We start from the raw sequence: 21,414 nt of genomic DNA, 5'->3' as shown, positions 1-21,414 counted from the left end.
ATACTAAAAGTGACTCTCTCATCTCAGAGTACATACAACTGCATATTTCTGAGTATATATTCAGTTTTTCAGTGAAGTGCATCACATTTTTATGCCACATGAACCCAATGTAATGAATTAAGATAAACACTAAGAAAAAGAGAAGCAGCAAGTTCCCTGCTACAGACCTGCCTGGCTGTGTAAAAGTCTTGGTGATGACAAGGCGTGTTGCAATGCAAATGTATCACTGAACTCAAAAGTCATTCCAAGAACCATGGACTTCTCAAGCAAATAAATAAAACAGCACATAGTCTCTATTCATCTAAAATATTACCATCTTAAGTTTAGAAAGAAACTAATTTTCCAAAATTCCTATTTTTAACAGAGGAAGTCATGTAAATTGGTGAGCTTGACTAATATCTTAAATGACAATGAACAGCTAGACAATTTTTTTAAATATATTTTTGTAAAAATAAAGATTAATTCCCTTGAAATCTTCCTTTCTTCCAACTCCCTAATTTGTCTAATGATTATATTGAACATGGAGTCAGCATAGATATGCTACACTTGGACAAATGGGAAGTAAGTGGTAAAAGACCTAAACATTTTTGTATATCTCTCAAACTTTATTTTCCTTGTCAACATAAAGGAATACAGAGGAGAAAAAATCAGCATGAGGAACAAAGGTTGCACACTCTTACAGCAAAAAGTGCTGCACTAAGTTCTTGAACCTTCTGAAGATGAGCTTGTGAATAATGAATGGAACGTGCAAAGGACATTGTTTACAGGACAAAGCGATCCAAGCACAATAAAAATGCCCAGCACACTGAAGTGGGGTTGGTTTCAGCAGGAGTGAGGCACAATGCAGCTGGAAAAGGCACACAGTCCCATTTCTAGCTCAGAAAATAATCCAGTTGGCTTGTACAAGTTCCTGGAGAAGCTCTTCAGAAAGATGTCATTGCATCTGTTCTGACTCATGCAAGTGAACGTGCCACTCCACTGACCCCCCTGCTGTGGCCCTTCAAATGTCTGCACTCTAAGGGTGCCTTTTCATCACTTTTAAATTGTATTTTAAAAGCTGAATACATTATCCAGCCCTAAGACTTGACACAATGTGCAAACACACATTCTTTTCTCTGCAAGTCCTGATTTACAGACAAGCTCAAACTATATCTAAGCTTCACTAGAAACACTGAATAATGTGAAAATCAGTTATATATAAAATAGACTCAGGTACAGTTCAAAGAAAATTGAGAGGAAATAAGGAATGTGAGAGGTCATCCACCTACAAAGAAGTGTTGCCAGGGGATGACAAAATTTGATTTCCTCAGAAATTCCCAGGTCATTTAGTGCCCAGGTCCATTCCAGGCCAGTTGTGTAATATGGACATGGGCAGATGGCTGGTTAGAGTCACAGAGATACTTAGGAATCCACTAGCAGCTTCAGGCAACTCTGGGTAAGCCCTGAAACAAGGAAATGCCTTTTTCCAGGTTTGTGAAAGCTGCCAGCCATCAGTTTAGTGTTGGTGAGCCTTCCACAGCACTAGGGTGCAAACCAGGCACAGCTCCCAGGGAACATGGCAAACATGCTGAGAAGTTCCTCATCCAAGGCTTTACTCATATAATTGGGCAGGTATTCGAAAATCCTCCATGATGAGAATGCTGAATTGCAGCTTCCACCCCTCTTAATTCCTGTCCTCAGATTATACCTTTATCCCTGGTCTTTAGTTTGCTCACAACGTTTAATTTTTTTGTGCAAAGGGGGAGAACTTTCAGAACAGACCCACCTCAAACTACCAGGACCCCTGGAATGATGGCCCCTTCTCTTCTGGAGAAGGAATACTGGCCTGAGCCCCTGGCACGGGAGAGGATCAAAACTGATACTGTGTTACAGGTACTTTCTACCTGGCTGAAATTCCAAGCAGAGACAGTTGATCTGAGCTTGTTCCATCACTAAATATACCCAACAGATTAGCAAAACTATTGGCCAAGTTACCTCTTCCCATTGCTGTATCAACTCAAGTTAAAAATGTAACTTTAATATTTAATATTCTTTATTGTTTGGGGTTTTTAAATCATACTTGCACCTGATTTAAAAAGCCACTTTACTGAATATCGCATTTTTAAAAATGTTTTCTCATTAAATTAAGACAATGATTAACAAAAAACTCACTAAGCATATTATCTTAGAACTCAAGTGTTATAACTGGAAGAACTCAGTGGATATTTTCATGGTAATGCAAAATAGAAAAATCTTGACCCAAGAACATGAAAGAAACAAATTCCAACCTCAATTATCAGACTTTACATATGATAGCCATGGAATAATCTAGTTAACTGAAAGTGGAATTTAAAATAATCCAAAAACTGGTCTAGGAGAATGAGCATACTCACACCACAAGATTCTTAATGACCAGCATAAGCCTACTGCTGCATTTAAACATGCAACTAAAGTCAAGCCTCACTTTTAAACTAGAAGATAAAATAAAAAACTCTTCACTGAGACAGTTCTCCCTTAAATCAAGCACAGTGAAAATGGCAGCTGCCTTGCTGGGTTACACACTCCCAGAATCCTGGTAAATTATTTACAGCTGGGCACTCATATATTCTTTCAGTATCATCTTTCCCTGTTCTCTACTCACCAGAGCCCTTGATAGTGGAATGAGGGAAAATAGAAATGAGAATGTTCAATTCTACAACAAAAATAGAGACTGAAGGGTTTCATTGTAGGTCTACCACAGCTTGAGAGTCTGCTCAGCCTGAAACAAGTCCTTAGCTCGGTATCTGTGGTCCCGTGTGGCCTCCTTGTCTCCCCCTTCAGCATGATTTATGTCAGAAGGGCTGGAATAAATTAACTGTTCTGCTGAGTATTGCAGCTGAGATGATTCTAAAGACATGCTGATTTCTTTCTCTATTTCCCCTCCCTCACATTTATTTTGCTCAGACTAGTAAGATAAAACCTGCACCAAGATGTGGTTTGGAGTCCTAAGTGGGCAAAAATAGAACTGTTTAGAAAGGCTGTAAACTCCTGCTATAAGCAGTGTTTAAATAATGCATTAGACCCATCTATATATACACAAAACATGTACACATGCACTTAAACTAATACATGTATATATATATATATTCCCCTGCAGTTCTGTATTAATCAAATGGAATATTCTGTAGTAGCAATACAGTACTAATAACTCAAAATAGCTCTTCAGTTCAAGTTGCCTTGTACAAGCTCATTTGAGTTCTAATTGTCTGCTGAAATTCTCTCCTCTAATGCCTAGGTCTATTTGAAGGTGAGCTTTTGGTCCCATGGAGATAAAGGAAAATGTGCCAACATTTGAGAGATTTGATTACCTGTATAAAATTATGCTTGCTCATTTTTCCTTGGCAAGGGACTCTTGGGGAAAGTTATATTAAAGAGGGAATAGAAATAGTGTACATCCAAAGAAAATATTTTCCAATTATGTTTCACAAGATGCAGAAAATATTACTTGTTACAGAGGATTATGAATGAGATAATTACTGAGAGCCTAATGTACCTAAAGCTACAATAAAGAAGAGAGAAAATCATTAATAAATGGTTATTGACTGGTCTTCCTGCTCTTTGTAATAAAAGGCCAGAACAGTATCAAGGACAAATCTTTCCCCAGTTTTGCTGCGACAGGTTATAAACAAGAATACTTTTCCTACTTACCTATCCTCCCATTAATTCCTATCAGTGTAACCATATCAGCTGTTATTTAGCACCCAAAACACTTTATGCCTCCCAAAACAGCCCTAACAAGAAATGTTTCATATTAAGAGTCGGTTGAAAATAATAGAGATTTAGAAACGCAGAGGATAAATGTTCTCTCTCTTAAATTGTTTTGTTCCACGCATTCCTAATGAGCAATCTGCACATCCAAAAGAATCCAGACCAGTGGTAAGGTGCAGAATGACAAAAGACTTTTAGAAATTAAAATATGTCTCATTATCATTCTTTGATTCTTCAGTGAAATAAATGATAACTCAATTATTTCTGAGAAGCCCTAGCAAAGGACATTTGAGCATCCACGTACAGTATTTCAATACAGGTGAGATCAATAGAGATTATTAAAAAGGATTTTTGAATGGTTGCAACTATTTTCCTACTGTAAAGCAGAAATTTGTACCATGTGCAAAATAACCTTCAGTGCATTCCCTTCTTTTTTCGCCTCCCTCCCTTTGGACTCACAATCCTGCTACACTGAGGGTGAAGGAACAGTCACCACAGAAAAGTTAAACAGTATTTCTGTAAGAAGGGAAAAGGCCACAGACATTACAAAGATCAATCCAGATGTACTTCCAGTGCCTGAAGGAGCTGCAAGAAAGATGGAGAGAGACCATTGACAAGGACCTGGAGGGACAGGACAAGGGGAATGTCTTCACACTGACAGAGAGCAGGGTTAGATGGGATATTGGGAAGGAATTCTTGGCTGTGAGGGTGGGCAGGCCCTGGCACAGGGTGCCCAGAGAAGCTGTGGCTGCCCCATCCCTGAGAGTGTCCAAGGCCAGGTTGGACAGGGCTTGGAGCAACCGGGACTGGTGGGAGGTGTCCCTGCTCATGGCAAGGGGTGGAACAAGATGGGCTTTAAGGTTTCTTCCAATCCAAATTTCATGAAACTGCATCCTAGGCTGGTCCCACAGGGTGGGCAGCAGGGCAGGGACGGTTCTTCCCCTCTGTCCCCTCAGGTGACGCCCCACCTGCAGAGCTGCCTCCAGCCCTGGGGCTCAGCACAGCAAGGACATGGAGCTGATGGAGAGTCCAGAGGAGGCACCAGGATGATCAGAGGGATGGAGAAGCTCTGCTGGGAGGAAAGGCTGGGAGAGTTGGGATTGTTCACCATGGAGAAAAGAAGCTTTGAGGTGACCCAATTTCTGCCATTCTATATGCAGAGAAAGCTGCCCAAGTGCTGTGGTTTCCTTGTGCTCCTACACTGACTTTGTTCCACACAGAGCAACAGTTTCCCTGAATAAACACATGCCCATCTGATTATTTCAGTCCCTCTCAACAGAAATCCATTTAATGTCCTCTTAGACACACATACCAATGTGTGCATGCACACAACATGCACACCAGTTTTCAGCTCACTGTAGTCAATGCTTTTTGTTTCATCTGCCCAGCTCCACCAGACCTACATAAACTGTTTTTAAGGCTTTACATTAAATACATTAAGACAGACAATGCTTAGTGACTCTACTGCCCAAATTTGGAATGAATTTGACCTATTGTATCTGATGCAATTCAAAAAATTGGGTAGGGTGGACTCGTCAAAATTATTTTTATCAACTAAAAGCAGCTCTGCAAAGCAGGAAGCTCAACGAATCAGAAATTCAGGCTCTGCAAGAGAACATATCAAGAGGCATGATAAGGACAAGTGACTTATCAATTAAGTGGCTGAGAAAAGAATAAATTAAGGATTAACTATTACTGGATTATTAGTTTCCCTGAGAATTCTCAAAGAAACGATCCTGAGTGATTTCTTTTGATAGTGTCTCATGGGGGCAATGACAGACCTGAGTGCCTGAACACTTTATCATGGTTATTTCAACCAGAAGGTCAACAAGAAGAGAGTGCTGAGGTCAGTTACTCTGTCCCACCCCAGCTCAGCTCCTCCCGTGCTGTGGAGGCTCTCAGAGCTCAATCCAAAGAGAGTCAGTATTTGTATTCTGCCAGGCTGCCAACCTGCCTCCCTAAAGTGACATCAGAGCTTCCCTACAAAGAGACTACCCATGGAAACAGAGCCTTAGGACAAAACACAGCCACATTCTGGCTTGGGGTCACGAAAGCATCTCTTGTCTCTTCCAGCTGTTCTGCAAGTTCCAGAATTTACAAATGTATTCCTAATTCTGCATAGTTGCCATCAATTGGAATAAATACTGACTCAGTCATGCTCTGTTTTTCTCACTCCACAAGTATGAAGCACATGCATTTCACAACACATTCAAAGCACTGCACAAACCCATGGTCTCAGAGTGGGCATTCAGCCTGACAGGGAAAAATTTTCCTTGCCTGTCCATCAGACTGTCCCACGGAGAATTGCCTGTTACAGTGTTTGTGCAGAATGCATTTGATTTAGATGGAAACATTTACTCACAAAGTTCCCTTAAAAATCCAAGTATTTATTTATGCATATAGACTGCTCAGCATCCCTTTGCATATCAGTAATTGCAGTAACAAGCAGGTGGCCTTCTGGAAGGACAGAATTTAGATCAATTACAAAATGATTACTTAATGGGATGATCAGTGCAGTTGCCTTCTACACAGAAGGAGAAGCCTCATATTGCCTAATTTAGTGTTATGCATTTTCTCTCTTTATTCCTAAGGTACAATTACTCCATTGTGTCAGTAAGCCCTATGTCCAACATATTGAAGTATACACATATTTCCCATCACATCACATTTAAGATATTAATAATCTGCATCTCCCTTTCAGACAGCAGTAGCTCTGAGGCAGGAATTGTCTCCTACCCAACAAAACAGATCAAAATTTTAGCCAAGGCTTCATAACTGGCAGCATTAACAGCTTTCATGTTTTCTGTTACTTGGTGTACTATTCCTCAGTAGCTTAGTTTACAAAACTGCCCCCCATGTGTACTTTGATGGTAAAATGCTCAAAAAATTTGCAGAAGAAAAGAGTTCACACTGATATACCCTGAAAAAAAAAGTCTTAAATCAAATTTTCTCAAGCCAATTAAAATGCTGCTGTATGCTTTAAATTAAATTATTGAAATAATTTCTATTAATTCATATGAAAACTCAATAAAAAGTCCTTGTATATTTAAATCAGCACCTGCTCTCAGGTCATGTGGGATATTCAACATCATAATCAAGACCCATTAATTAGGAGAAATAAACTAACAAATGGGAAATAGTGTATTGGTATTAGTTTCAGATGATCTTGTACAAACACAGTTTGGTTTTGCCTCTGGACTTTGTATTTTCTTGTCTGTAAGGCAGGATAAAACCAGGATCTGCACAGTGTGTCAATGGTCTACATTAAATGCTTCAGGCTGCATAAAAATTAGAGAACAGGTTATCTGAAAAACAGGTAATTTAAAAGGAAAAAAATAGTGCAAAGAGTGTATCCAATGTTTCACTAATTGTATTTAGAAAACTTATTCTGTGAATATATGGTAGGTTTTCATTAGCTCTTTGAAGTGATTGCTATCAGATTCTGAGCCTTTTGCATCATGCTTTAATTTACAGGTTCGTGTTGGATCAACTCTGTTGCAGATTATCCCGAATTAATTGAAAAATCAGGCTGTTTTTTCCCATTCACTTTAATATCCTGACTTCTCAGGTTGGGTGTACAACATGTCATAGATCCTAATGATGCTTGCAGCACGGTGACCTCAGAAAATGATGGGATGGAAGGGGTAAGGTTTGGTTCAGCTCCTCTCTGCTGTGTGTGCTGCACGGCTCGATGCTCACCACCAGTTCTGCATACACGAAAATCCACCTTTTCTCCCTTGTTAGCAGCACCCCTATTGTACACAAGTAGTTCTCCCAGGCAGGGAAAAGCAAAAGAGATAATGTGGTTTCTGGATTTAAAGCAGCAAATGACTGGGGCACTCTGAACTGCTAAGAAACCTCTTTTCCCGGCTGTGCCTGCAGCTCCGCTCGTTGCCTCCAGTGATCCTCCCGAGTCAGTGCTTTATTTCGGCACATTCCCCCTTGTTGAGGCGTGACCCAAGCGCTCATCAGGCTGAACGCAAACCTCAGCTTTGCTTCTATTCACCAGGGGCTGGGTGAGAAACACTCACCGAGCTCAGAGCCTGAAGCAAGAAAAGGATGTCTTATGTGGCTCCTAATGATTCCTCCGGTTAATTCAGGAGTGGCACTGAGAGTCTCCAGGGAGAGCTACACTTACATTTTCTTAGCTGCTGGCATGACTGCTGTAAAATAAAGGCTTTGAAAGGAATTCTTGAAGGGGAATTTTTACACCAAGAGGGAGTCCTCGGCAAAAAGGAAAGTTATAAATTACTCTGTATCACTACAGGTGTTCCTCGGGGATCACCAACAGGCTATTCAAATACATTAATATTTGCCTAAATGTCTTTAGGAAAATTATCTACATTTATTTTCAATTCTACATGCCTCACACATGGCTTTCAAGTAATAGTTACCTTTAAACACTGCCTAAAATATTTATTGCAGCAAATTATTTCTATAATGAAACTGATGCCTTCAATTGCACAGCATTGACAAATGGCTTTATCAAATAACCCCAAAATACCACAACCAAAACCCAAATAAAAGATCCTCAGCTGTGAACTCCTTGGCCTGTTGCACCATACATATTATGCCTTACTTTTTCTTTGAACTTACTAAGAACAGGAAGAAAACCCAATTTTTAAAACATAGCTTTTGAGAAACAAAATTTACACAAAGTCAGTGCCATTATTTTCAGGTGCAAACTGATTTTTCTCGTGATTCCTGTGAATGTGTATTTATTACATTCTAAATATACAGTGCTGCCCACCAGCAAAGAAACCAGCCCTTCTCAGGTGTGACTCATGAGGGAGCACCCACTGCAGCTCCAAAGCTCTCACTGGAAGCCTCCAGACACACCAAAAGGAATTAATCCCAAAGCATTCCTCATTTTAATGCCAAATAAAGGGTTTTGTTACATGAATCCCAAGCAAATTGAGGAATCTGAGAACAATAAATAGACCCTTTTACTTTAGTGATTGAAAGACAACACATTCTGGCACTTTTGGGAAGTCACAACCACCCAAAAGCTCATCTGCAGATGGGAAATATGTTTGTCAAGTTCAGCAAGGACAAACTTTTAGCAAAAACCCACCATTACAATTGGCACTAATTGGTAGTTAAATTGACAAGTGGAACTGAAGCATCCTGACAGCACCAGGGGTGGGCCCTCCAGGTAGAAACTGCAAACCATTTACTGGAGCAATGTTGGAAAGACTAAACAATCATAAGGCATCTGCAGAGTATCATGTGGAAGGCTCCACTTAATTTTTCTTACTGTCACTTCAGCATTTTGCATGCACATCTGGACAACATTTCAATTCACTGTGAGAAAGAGAAAGTGTTCGGATCAATATATTGAAAAGCACACAAGCTTCGAACTCTCTGCAAACAAACAAAATGTTCAATGTTAGCTCCTTTTTGTCTTCGGGAGATTAGAAATCATTGCAGCTTTAGAAAAACATGACAAAGAAATTTAAGTGAATAATGCTAAAGTGGCACATGCCATTCTTTTACTAAAAACCAACCAACCAAACAAAGAAAAACGTAAAAAAATCACAGAACCCAAACAATCAACAACAAAAACCAAACAACCCCCCATACCCAACTTTGAAGTAATTTTTCACATCACAGATGTTTTCCCACTTCAGTAAAGCAAATGCAGATAGCTCAGGAGGTGCCTGGTGTTTTGCAGATTGACCCTTTGAGATGCTGGATTCATAAGTGGGAGATGTGGGACCATGAAAGTGTTCAACCTTACCCTAGTGATGTTCCCCGAAATATCCAGACATGAGATTTTCTGAATCAGAAGATATGTCTGAAGATATGTCTTGTTTGTTCACTCTAAGTGAAATCAGGAAAATGTTTTCATACTGTATTAGCAAATGCAGACACTGTTGGCTCAGTCAAACTGTCCTTGTTTAAATTTGTACTTTAAATTAACAATTCTTCTTGGAACTTGTACTTAGTTAAAAAGAAATGAACAAAATTTGTGCAGGCTCAGGAATATTTGCTAAAAAGCCACTACTTTTATCAGACTTCTATTAAATGTTGTATACTATATTTATTGTCTCTGCAGCAACATTTAATTAAGAAGAGTTTTTCTTAGAGCTGGTTATACTCCTGCTTACAAAGCTGATTTAGACTGTGTAAGCTGAGCGTTCTATGCAGTATACAGTCATGTCTTCCCCTTCAGATGCACACAAAAGGCAGGAGGGATTAGTACTTTCCATAAAAAATACAGCAGGAAAATAATTGATACATTTCAGCTTCTGGGAGTTTATGAAACATAAGTAGGAAAATTAGTGTATAATTATGGTTGCAAACCAACAACAAAAATCGAGGGCTCAGAAGGCAGTGTTGACTTCGCAACATTTCAGATGTTGAATATTTTATGGCAGGAGTTTAAATCATAGATAACAAAACATGCAAGTGTGTATTAGAAGGAAAAGAGGAGAATCTGTCTAATATGTGGTTCTGATTGATGTCACTCTGTGAAGACTTTAACAAAGGAGTGATAGAGAACTATGTTACACCCTCTGAAACTTATGCTGGGGCTCTGCTTCACCTACACTTCACAAAACAGCATTTCCAGGCAGCCATCATAATCACAAGCTCAATGCAGGAATGAAAGCAAAATGTACTGAAGGAACGTGTTTAATTAAAGCCTTGTTTACTTTGCCTGTATGTATCACTTGTACTTCAACAGAACTAGTCATGAGTTTAAACAAGTAACATTTTACCATTTCCTTGTTAAGAGAAAAAATGTATGTTGGCGAGGAAACCAGAGACAGCACAAAGCATGGATAATGTAGATCATACAGCTCCAAGCTATTTATAAGTGCTCTCTACATTTCCAGGTTTGGTTTTTGCAGTAACACAGCTTGAAGCACTTAACTGTGAAAACATAATGCCTCTCCACTGCTCCTCCTACAGGAAAATCATTTCTCCTCCAAAGGCCTAACCCAAGCCACAGCACCACAGGGAAAATGTCTGTTGCCCTAAACAGCAAAAGTTGCCCAAGTCCCTCAGCCCCCAAGCCATACAAAAACAAATCTGCATTTAATGGAGCAAAAAGACACAAGCCATGTAAGTCAGAAGGCAGAAAAGCCCCACAGTCACAGATAAAACGCTTACCTGAGCTCACCACATAAGGAGCTGACCTGACCATGCTCCTTCTGAGTCCCAGGCATGAAGTCTTACTGATTTCCTCCCATCCAGGCTTTTCAGAGCACCTTCTCAAGGGCTGTCACGGCCCTGGGATTGACCACCAGCCACGGGTGTGCCACAGCTGCTGTACATGACACAGGGGCTGGTCTTCCCTGCCACACTCATTTTCCAAATCTCTCATCACAGACACAAAAGAGGTACTATATTATTTTGGGACCGAAACAGGGCGATTCAAAGAAGTCCTGGGAAGGCTCTGTAAGAACCTGGGGAGTATTACCAGTGGAGTGGGACAACAGACAGCGCTGACCTGGCTGACCAATAGTGACTTTTGTGTCTGGACCTAACTGCTGATTCATTTATTAGTAAGTCAGAGAACATAAAAAAACCCTAAACAAACAATTTTGGTTGCCTTCATTCCCTCTTTTTTCTCTCCATGCTTTGTCAAGTTCGACAAGGGGAAGTGCAGGATTCTGCCCCTGGGATGGGGCAACCCCAGATGAATGAACTGACTGGGAATGAGAGGCTGGAAAAAGGGCCTTGGGGGTCTTGGTCAATGGCCATTTGGGCACAAGCCAGCAGTGCCCTGGAGCCAGGAGGGACATCCCTGCCCTGAGGGGCATCAGGCCCAGCATGGCTGGGCCAGGGAGGGGATTGTCCCGCTCTGCTCTGCTCTGGGGCAGCCTCACCTGCAATGGGGGGGCAGTTTGGGGGGAACACAACGGAAGGGAGAGATTGAGCTATTGGAGAGGGTCTAAAGGAGGGACATGAGCATGGTGAAGGGCCTGGAGGGACCAAATGAGGAGCTGAGGGCACTTGGCTTCTTCAGCAGGAGCAGAGGGGACTGAGGGCAGAGCTCAGTAGGGTCTGCAGCTCATGAGGGGCAGCTTCATCTCTGCTCTCTGTGAGCAGGGACAAGACCCAGGGAACATCTGGAGCTGTGCCAGGGCAGCGTTAGGCTGGATCTCAGCAAAAGGCTCTTCCCTCAGAGGGTGATGGGCACTGAACAGGCTCCCTAGGGCAGTGGGCACAGCCCCAAGGCTGCCAGAGCTTCAGGAGTGTTTGGACAATGCTCTGAGGGACAGGGTGGGATTGTTGGGGTGTCCTGGACTTTGATGATCCTTGTGGATGCCTTTCAGCTCAGGATATTCTATGATTCTACTTACAAACAACAAGAATTACTACATTAACTATCCCAGATTTTTGCTTAAAAACTGTTATAAAACCATGTCCTAATCCATTTAAAACATCATGAATAACACGTCTCATAAAACAGGAGCTACAATACCCCAAATCTGGTTTCCTAATGCTTTTTCATTTTATTATCTATGTCATTGTGGATTCAGTGACTGTCTCCTGTGAAGGAACAGTGGCATTTGCTACGGCACAGATTTCACAGCACATCTGCCGTGGTGCTGTAAGTGCATGCAGAGGAGACTGAGCAAATGCAGCAGTGGATATCAAGTAAAAGTTCTGTCTAACTAATCAAGTCCACAGGGACAGCATGCAGCATCACAAGGCATAGCACTCTCCACTTGAATGAGGTTGTCAGCCATGGGGAGGCTGCAAACTGCTGACAGCAATGTGCAGTGTATGGAGTCTTTTAAAGCAGACACAGGAGCTTTGTCAAGTACCTGTTTCTGTGGGTGAATTAAAAAAAAACAACAAAAACACAACAAAAACAAGTACAAAAGGCTATTTGCAAATCTGCCTTTCTCTGTTGCTGCGGATAAAACCAAATTCATTTGAAGTGTTTTGCAAGAACATGGAAAAGGTTACTTTGCAGGTTTCTCAAAACATTTCTACTTGTGCAGATCAAAACAATAAGGAACATAATATAGTAAGAAAGATATAAAGCTGTTAGAGAGCATCCAAAGGAAGGACATAAAGATGGTGAAGAATGAAGTTGTGTCAGGGCAGGGTCAGGTTGGATCTCAGGGAAAGGCTCTTTCCCCAGAGGGTGGTGGGCACTGACCAGGCTCCCCAGAGCAGTGGGCACAGCCCCAAGGCTGCCAGAGCTCCAGGAGGGTTTGTATGATGCTCCCAGGGACAGGGTGGGATTGTTGGGGTGTCTGTGCAGGGCCAGGAGCTGGACTGGATGATCCTTGTGTGTCCTTCCTAGCTCAGGATATTCTATTCTATGATTCTATGAAAAAACATGTGTCAAAATAAACAGATATGAATACAGACAAAAAACCAAACCAAAACAAACCAAACCGAAAAAAAACCAACCCCAAAGCTGTTTGTGGCATTTTATAGAGAACCCTCATAAATTCAGAAATCACCCTAAGAGATGAGTCACAGGTTTGTGAACTCAAACAGAGCTGCTTATTTTGAGCTTGATCCTACTGAATATAATGGCTAAAATTGACATTAGAAGTGCATACAGCTCAAAATCATTCTGAGAAGTTCAAGGATGAGAGCAAAACATTTACTCCAGTCCTTTATTCAAGTCACTGAAGAAAAACACCTTGGTTTAAAAAAGTGGTCACATTAATTCCTTCTATTTAGCCTCCCAGATTATTGTATTTATTAGAGCAAATACATTGGAAATGCATTTATTACTATATATTCATGCCAAACAGCAATGAATAAGCAACTTTGAATCGTACAGTTACATTGCAAGACTTAAAACTCTGAAGAAGAATCTTCATGACCAGAAGCTGTTTCTCCTGGAAAAATTGAGCAGCTCAATAAAAGATACTATACCCCTCTATAAAACCTGTTTTGAGAAACTCTCTGCACCTCAGAAACTTTGGTACAAGACCTTTTTAACAACAGAAGGAACACATGGACTCTACATTCAGGCTTTTATCTGCAAAGTGATTTGTGTTCTGTCTGTATTCTTTATAATTCATCTCAATTTTCACTTTTATTTTGCTGACATAGTCCATTCAATTCCATTAGAACCAAATGCTTCTCCTCAGTGCCTTTCCACCCACCAACATGAAAACCATTATTTCAGTATCAATTATGTTCTGAGAAGTTCTTAGCTGAATTTTCAGTGGGTTTTAAAGGTACATTTGAGAATATACAACCAATTCTGCTTCTGTGTGTGTATTTCTGTTTGTGCAAAACTTATTTTTTGCATTTAGTCTCTAAAACACTTAATTACATGTTTGTATAAAACCATACATGGCTATGAAAAGTACCAGCTACACTCTACAACAGTGTAGAGACAAAAAAATGCAACCCAAATCTACATAATTAGATTTGCTTCAAGGATGTTTCCTTTGAAGCAATTAACTGTCAACTAAAAAAATTGTTTGGAGATTATACTGGAACTTTCAGCTTGGAAAAAACACATGCAAGCAATACTGCCTGTAAAATGGCACAAAACCATATTTATGTCCAGAAAATGCAGCAAACAGGTGGCAGAGGTTTGATATCACTCCCTCCACAATGTTAAGCCTCTCTACACCAATTCACTATACCATATTTTACTGAGTGTCCTTCAAAGTCTGACAGAAAAAAAAAAAGAAATAAAAAAAAAGATGAAAGTCAAGGTGAGTCACAGAGCAGAAAAAACAGTCGATGAAGAAAGTCCCACAACAAAGGAGATACCACAGGTTTGCAAATTCTTTGCCAGGGGGTAAAACTCAAAGGCTGGAGGAAGAGCATAAGTAGAAAAGAAATGAGGAGGGAGAGTGCAAATCTACTGTGAGCCCTGAAAAGCAGATCATTTTTAAATTTCCAGGGATAACAAACCAAGGAGAGTGACAAAGGACAGCCCAACTTCATGGAGAAGGAAAGCATTTCTGGTGACATTCTGTACACCTTTAAGTTTTGGGAAGAAGGAGCGCCAAGAACTATAACTGAGGGTGTTGCTGCTTTGCAGTCAGGCAGGATCAGGAGCATTTCGCTCCCACTGACTGCACACCAGAGTCTGAAAGCACTCACAGCACTCCTGAGTCTCAGGGAACAAAAAATAAATCAGAAATAGAGATGATTTTTTTGGAGAGTGACTAAAAATACAGAGAAGGATTGCACGAATATTTTAAGTCATTTTAATGAATAAATCTGGGATTTCTCCCTATGGGAACCAACTTCACTTTTTGCTCGTTCCATCTATATCATGCAGTGTTTTAATTATGCAGCAGCCTCAATAAATAGATTGTCACAGCATTTTAGAGTAGCTAATTCTATTCAAAATGCCAGCAGAAGATGGGATAATGTCTTTATTGGCTTGGCTTAGTTTAACCTACCCACTTCTGTTCACTAATGACTCAAACAATGTAGGATATTATAACCATCACAAACCCTAATATGGTAAAAATACTGAGACTTGAATATGCCCTGAAAATCAAACGACTATAGAGAACAAACACAGGATTCTCCTCAGCTACTTAAAGTCGTTTTAAAAGCTTGACTAAAACACTCCAAAAGGAATGGGTTGAATAAAACATTTTAAGATCTGAAGTAAGCACATTGCTGTCTCTCTGAAATTGAGATATGTTACTTACCACAGAGAAATAAATGAGAACAGGTATAGAACACCTGATATAAATGTAAATTGACACAGCACCAAAAGTCACTGCATACAAAGCTCATTACACCTTCTGACCTGAAGTTTTGATTAGAAAGTGGTTACAGTAGGGAATGCACTTGAGCTGTGTTGTCTTCCATAACAGATGTGATTATTGACAGTCCCTATAATGTAATATATGCTATTCATTTATCCATAGAATTTCCAAATTATCAGGAATTTAACTGCTATCCATAATTTTGGTTATTTAGCCTTTTCCACTCAGTTTCAGTAACCAGCTAATATGACAATAACATACCTGGTTATTCAAAGGGAACTGAACTTTGGTGATAAACAATTCAGGTATTTATACCTGCTCACTGTCAAATATGCCTTTATGAACAGCTCATTCTTTTCTAAGAATAATTCTAAGGATAATTCATCCCTGATGGATACAGATGGCTCAGAATCTCTTTTAAGTAAAAGGCTGATTCACTGACTGGAGGTAACACACAGAGCTACAGAATAAACTAATGCATGGCAACAAGCAAAGGTTTAAGGCAACAGGCAAGCCAGGACACACAGAAAAACATGATAATTTTCCCTGTGTTATCTTCCTAACTTTGAAAGTAAATTACAAAATCCATGGCAATAACATTATTTCATATGTATGTATACCAGAGCCTCCTTATAAACCAGGACCTTGTAATTTGCTGTAAATCCCATGCTTCCCTTTTTTTTGTTTTTAAAAATTCTCAGAGCATAAATAACTTGTTTCTTCAGGGTAGAAAACGACCTATAGGTGTAACAAGCCTTTGGAATGCATAGGAACATATTGCAAAAAGCTGCTTTGGTAAAAATCTTCAGCTGACAGAGGTGAGGAGTGGTGACTAGTGATGTAAAAGAAGGAATCTGTACATGCTTGTGAGGTTTTTTTTGACAAATGGAATATGCATAATTTTGTTGAAAATAGCGGGTTAGCTAACTAGGAAACCAGGTCCTTAGAATGAGGTACATTCAAAGCACAAATCTATGGGTATTAGAGAATTTTGGAATCACAAAGCACCTCAGATTTGAATTCCTCAGAAGAGCCCAAGTGGCTGAAGACATTTTCATGCCATAAATTTATATACTCAGAAAATAAAAACCAAATCTTGCCTTACCCGGCCAACTAGGATTGGTTCAGGTCCAGAGAATTCTTCTAGTACAAACATTTGATTCCAAACCCAGCCTCTCTTGGAACGGTTCAAAACTCTTTGTTCTTCATTGAGCCTTTTTAGTCCTGTACTGGATCCACTTGGTAGTACTTGAGATTGATTCATTGGAGCCATATAAATGGAAGGAAGGACAGTAATCCATAATATTATTAATGGAGTCCATGTATCCAGGAGCATTTCCGTGAGTCTTTCTGGCATTGTACCACAGGCTACGCAAATCACCACAGAAATGAAATTATTGTTTTGCTTTCCTCCACACTGTAGCAATCCAATGCATCATGCAGTACAGAACATTTACTTACAGCTCCTCCATGTGTTTACAGCACAGTCAGTGTAAAAATAACTGAGATGATAAAAACATGATCCATTGAGTTTTCCAGTCATTAAAGATTCCTGGTGGGGAAGAGAAAAAAAGGGTCAAAGCAGTGACTAAGGAGCTTAGGAAATCATTCTGAAGCATCTTATTTACTTTTACATCATAAACGAGACATGTTGTTAGGTTTTAAATTTGTAGTTCATAATGTTATTGCATATAAAAATTAATTAAGTGATTCTGTGAATACTTTCATTGCCTGAAACAGTGAGAGAGGACCCAGGTAGATGATTACAGACACCTAATAAAACATTTAGGCCTGAAAACTGGAAGTGTCCAAGGCCAGGCTGGACAGGGATAGTGGAAGGTGTTGGAATAGATGACCTTTAAGATAGATAGTCCTTAAGGTCCTTTCCAACCCCAGCCATTCTGGGATTTTACTTGCAGGTTGTCTTAGGGTCTAAAGAAGCTCCTGGTCTTCCTGCTACCCTGCAATTGTGGTCAATCATAAACACCTAATATGTCAAATAAGTCAAACAAAACAACGGTCTTGCATTCTTATTCTCCTTTACTCCACAAGAAAAAAAGGCAACCACCACCTTCTGCTAAGTGTACAAGGCTCCAGCAATCCCTTGTCAGTTTAGTCATCACCCCTCTGCAGCAGCACATTGTCCAGCACACCCTGCCCAGCCCAGGAGAGGAGCAGCACTGGTGACTCCTCTGAGGAATCATCATCCCCAAACCAGCCCAGCAACAGGTCTCACTGTCTCTCCTTCAGAGAAAACACACAGTCATGTTTTATTTCAAAGGCATTTTCCTTGGCAGACATTTGGGAGCATTTTGTCTCTCTTTCCCTGCCCACCCTTTCATGTATCAGAAGGTCACATCGGGTTTCATCTCAGTGTAAATATTCCCTGAAATACAAGTTAACACAGCAGGGCTGATGCCACAGTGATGGGCAAAACCTGAAATGCAGCCATGGATCACCTGGAAATCTCAATGGGACATGGCTCATGGGGAAGGGCTGCATTACAGCTGCTTAAAAAGGCTGGAATTATGTCAAAAGATTCCTGATATATTTTCTTTGACTGATTCATATCCAAACAATATCCCACTATATACAAGAGAGGTAGAAGTGTCTATCTTAAGCTTACACTGTGTCTTAGGCTGTTTTCTTTCCATTTAAAATCAGTTCTTAGTGTTGCATGTCTGTGAAAATCCTGAGAGCTCGGAGGTTTTTTTCTGATAGTGGGAGTTTGTTGTTCTTTTTTTTAGGTTCCTACACACTCATGGCAGAAAAGATCTGTAAACATGTAGAACACCAGTAAAAGTCAGCGGTTATTTTAAAAGCAAACAATGTAAAAAGTATTTTATTTTTTATAATCCACTAATTGCCAAAGCAACTGTGAAATCTGTTGCATGAAAATCTCAAACTGTGAGAAACATGTCTCGTTAAAAGGGGAGAAGAGCTGCTACCAAAGTCAAACTCAATCCCTCAAGCAGCATGGAAGAGTGGTGAGCTAATAGTGCAGTGCCTGGACAATGCATCCAGGATGAGGGGAACATCCATTACAGACAACTGGGAAGATTGCAGGCCTCATTGCCAACTGAGCTGGAAATAAAGAAATCAGAGAGTACAGCAAGCTCTTGTAAGGAAACGTTGGGCAAAATGTGAGGGAAGCAGGAAAGGCCTTTGATCTCTCATCCTTCTCTCCATCCCAGAAAAGGGTGAGCAACAAACAGTCTCATGGCTTGGTGGGAAGGGTCAGTCAAATCACCCTCTGAAATCCCTCTTTAGTCAAGAGAATTAATTGGAGTTTAAGGCTTTCTGGAATATGTTAAAAAGAGATTTCCTGGGGCATGTTTGGTGGTAGAAAGATTCAAAAGAGAGAAAAAGCCAAACTTTCAGGGAAAGTGGGGAAGTTTGCTCATATGGGATCCATGTTTATACCTGACTGGATGTGTGGGGGTGTGTGCCAGCCAGGGGACAGGTTTTTCTGACTCCTTCAGTGGAGCAAGAATCAAAATAAGGGAGAAATAGAGCCACTTTAAAACAGAGTACGAGTCATCATCCTCAAACAACATCCAGGATGAAATTCGAAACTGAAAACCCAACTCAAGAATCCTTTCCTGTAGCTGAGTTCTCAGGCTTTATATACAAAATTATCTTGACCCAAAAATAGTCACCCCAGAAACAGAACAGTATATTACACCTCACTCTGTCCAAACCTTGAAGAGCCAAAGTGGGCTATGACTGATTTTCTTACTCTTCCACTACAAGTTGGTATAGTACTACTACTACTACTATTATTATTATTATTATTATTATTATTATTATTATTATTTGGTCCTGTTAATAAAGAAAGTAAAGCTGCCTTCTAAAAGAGATGAAATCAATGAGATAAAACAATAGGATGCTAACAGAAGCATTTCTGTCTGCAGAAAGAACAGGGTGTTTGGGTTTCAGACTGTCACTCTTCAATCCTTCGCAAGCATTAAGTTCATTTCAGTGCAACCCTCCTCTGTTCCTCCCCCAGACTTCCTGCTTGTTACTCTTCACTTACTCCAATCAAATTTAGGTGCTATCCACTAACACTAATGCCCAAGATTCACTGTGACTGCAGTGTCCTCACAGTCGCTGTGTATTCAGCAATACCTTAAGGCAAACGAGTAAAAACCACATCAAAAATACACATCCCCTGTCATGAAACCTCCCTCACTGTAATAAGCCTGTGGGGAGCACAGTTACACAAACTCACTGAACAAAAGCTGTGGGATTCTCAGGAGACTTGGGAGAGTGTTGAACAGTGCAGGGTGAAGAAAAAAACATCCTCTGGGCCTTTGGCACATACTGGATCTGCAGAGGAATGTGACCAGTGTGTAACTATAGAGCTGGATAAACCTCTTCAGTTCAACCTGGACTGCAGGAGTTTTAAGAGCTATTTGAGAAACAGACTCTCATTTGGATTCAGAGCTCTATTAGTGAATCGTGGCATCATCTTTATGCAATGCATGGAGAGAGTATTGTCCCCAGACTTCCTTACCAAATGGCAAAATTACTTTTCTTCTCCACTCCTGGGAGTAGAACACCATGTATGGAGTTGGGAGCTGATGGAAGGCATTATGAAATACTTGGCCCTGAAATTTTCATATTTGTTAATAGGAAAATCAAGAAATACACGTTAGTTTAAATGCAATCTTCTGGATTAGATGTGTAGGAGAAACTGATATGGCTACTGAATCAGGCTGCTTATTAAAAAGCCAAATGTAAAGGCAGACCTGGCAGTCAAGGAAATCTAGCAGGTAAGGCACAGTAGCATTTTCTCTCTTTATACTATACCGGGGTCTAAGGAAGTGGTGAGAATGGAATGACAGCAAAATTATTCCAGTGAAGCCAGAACTACCTTTTGCTAAGTAAGCAATCAAAAGAGGAAAAGCACAGGGACCTTAAAGAGTGAATTTCACAGAACCACAGAAACATAGGATGAGGTGGGTTGGAAGGGACCTTAAGGATCATCCAGTCTGACCCCTGCCATGGGCAGGGACACCTCCCACCAGCACAGATTGCTCCAAGCCCTGTCCAACCTGGCCTTGGACACTTCCATGGATGGGGTAGCCACAGCTTCTCTGGGCACCCTGTGCCAGGGCCTGCCCACCCTCATAACCAAGAATTCCTTCCCAGTATCCCACCTAACCCTGCCCCCTTTCAGTGTGAAGCCATTCCCCTTGTCCTGTCGCTCTAGGCCCTTTTCAATGGTCTCTCTCCATATTTCCTCCCAGCAGAGCTGCTCCATCCTCTGATCATCCTTGTGTCTCCTCAGGACTCACTCCATGTCTTCCCTACTACTCCATCCTCAAAAAGATTTTGCTGGAGTTGATAAAAGCACATTTTTTGCTTTGAGTTTCCACATGTTCAAATGGCTTTGGGCTCTTTCCTTAAACAAAACTTTACTGTTGTTCTAAGTGGTTTCCCTGTACACTGTACAATATATACAACTACAGATCAACTCTAATCCAACAAAGCTGTTTACAAAACAGCTTTAGTTCTCCATTCATCCCTGAGAGGGGAAAGTGATATTTAAAATAGAAAGAATTTCTTTAATGTAGCAAATAGATGGAAGAATATGTGACACTATGTTATGCAGCAGAGATTCAAATAACTGCCTTATGTTTCAAAAACTTAAAACTGTATTCATAAATTTTGTTCTCCTTGTACAGCCTATAGAGAAGTACAGATAAACCTGAGTGGTTTGTTTTCCACTTACTGTAGGAGCTGATAGAGTTTTAGAAAAATATTACTCTCTTCACAGGGACTTGAATCCTGTAGCACTACTCATAAAACTCTAGGCCATGGAGTGCACGAGTCTTGTACAAGTACAACACAGAAAGTGATTACAACAAAGCAGAAGTTTATAACCTAACAGTATTTGCACACCAGCTTCAGAAATTAATGTAAGATACATTAGAAATGCTTTTGAAACTAAAATCTCTGCAGGTTACAGGTTCATTCCCTGCATAAAGTCAGAGCCAGGGACGGCAGCAGACAG

General features: G+C 40.4%; 1 protein-coding gene across 2 annotated transcripts in view; it reads right to left on the bottom strand.

Moving 5' to 3' along the window:
• The window catches only part of CDH8 (cadherin 8), a 137,186-nt gene extending 120,350 nt beyond the window's left edge, over window positions 1-16,836 (bottom strand). For both annotated transcript variants that reach the window (XM_071567483.1, XM_071567480.1), the window contains exon 1: window positions 16,501-16,836. In XM_071567483.1, coding sequence (XP_071423584.1) covers window positions 16,501-16,752 — 252 coding nt within the window. In that variant the 5' untranslated portion in view covers window positions 16,753-16,836. The remainder of the gene's footprint in view (window positions 1-16,500) is intronic.
• Window positions 16,837-21,414: the final 4,578 nt, after the last annotated feature.

Source organism: Pithys albifrons, chromosome 12, assembly GCF_047495875.1.
Source record: "Pithys albifrons albifrons isolate INPA30051 chromosome 12, PitAlb_v1, whole genome shotgun sequence".
NCBI lineage: Eukaryota > Metazoa > Chordata > Aves > Passeriformes > Thamnophilidae > Pithys > Pithys albifrons.
The sequence above is the reverse complement of the archived record's forward strand: the minus strand, read 5'-3'. Positions and strand labels throughout refer to the sequence as shown.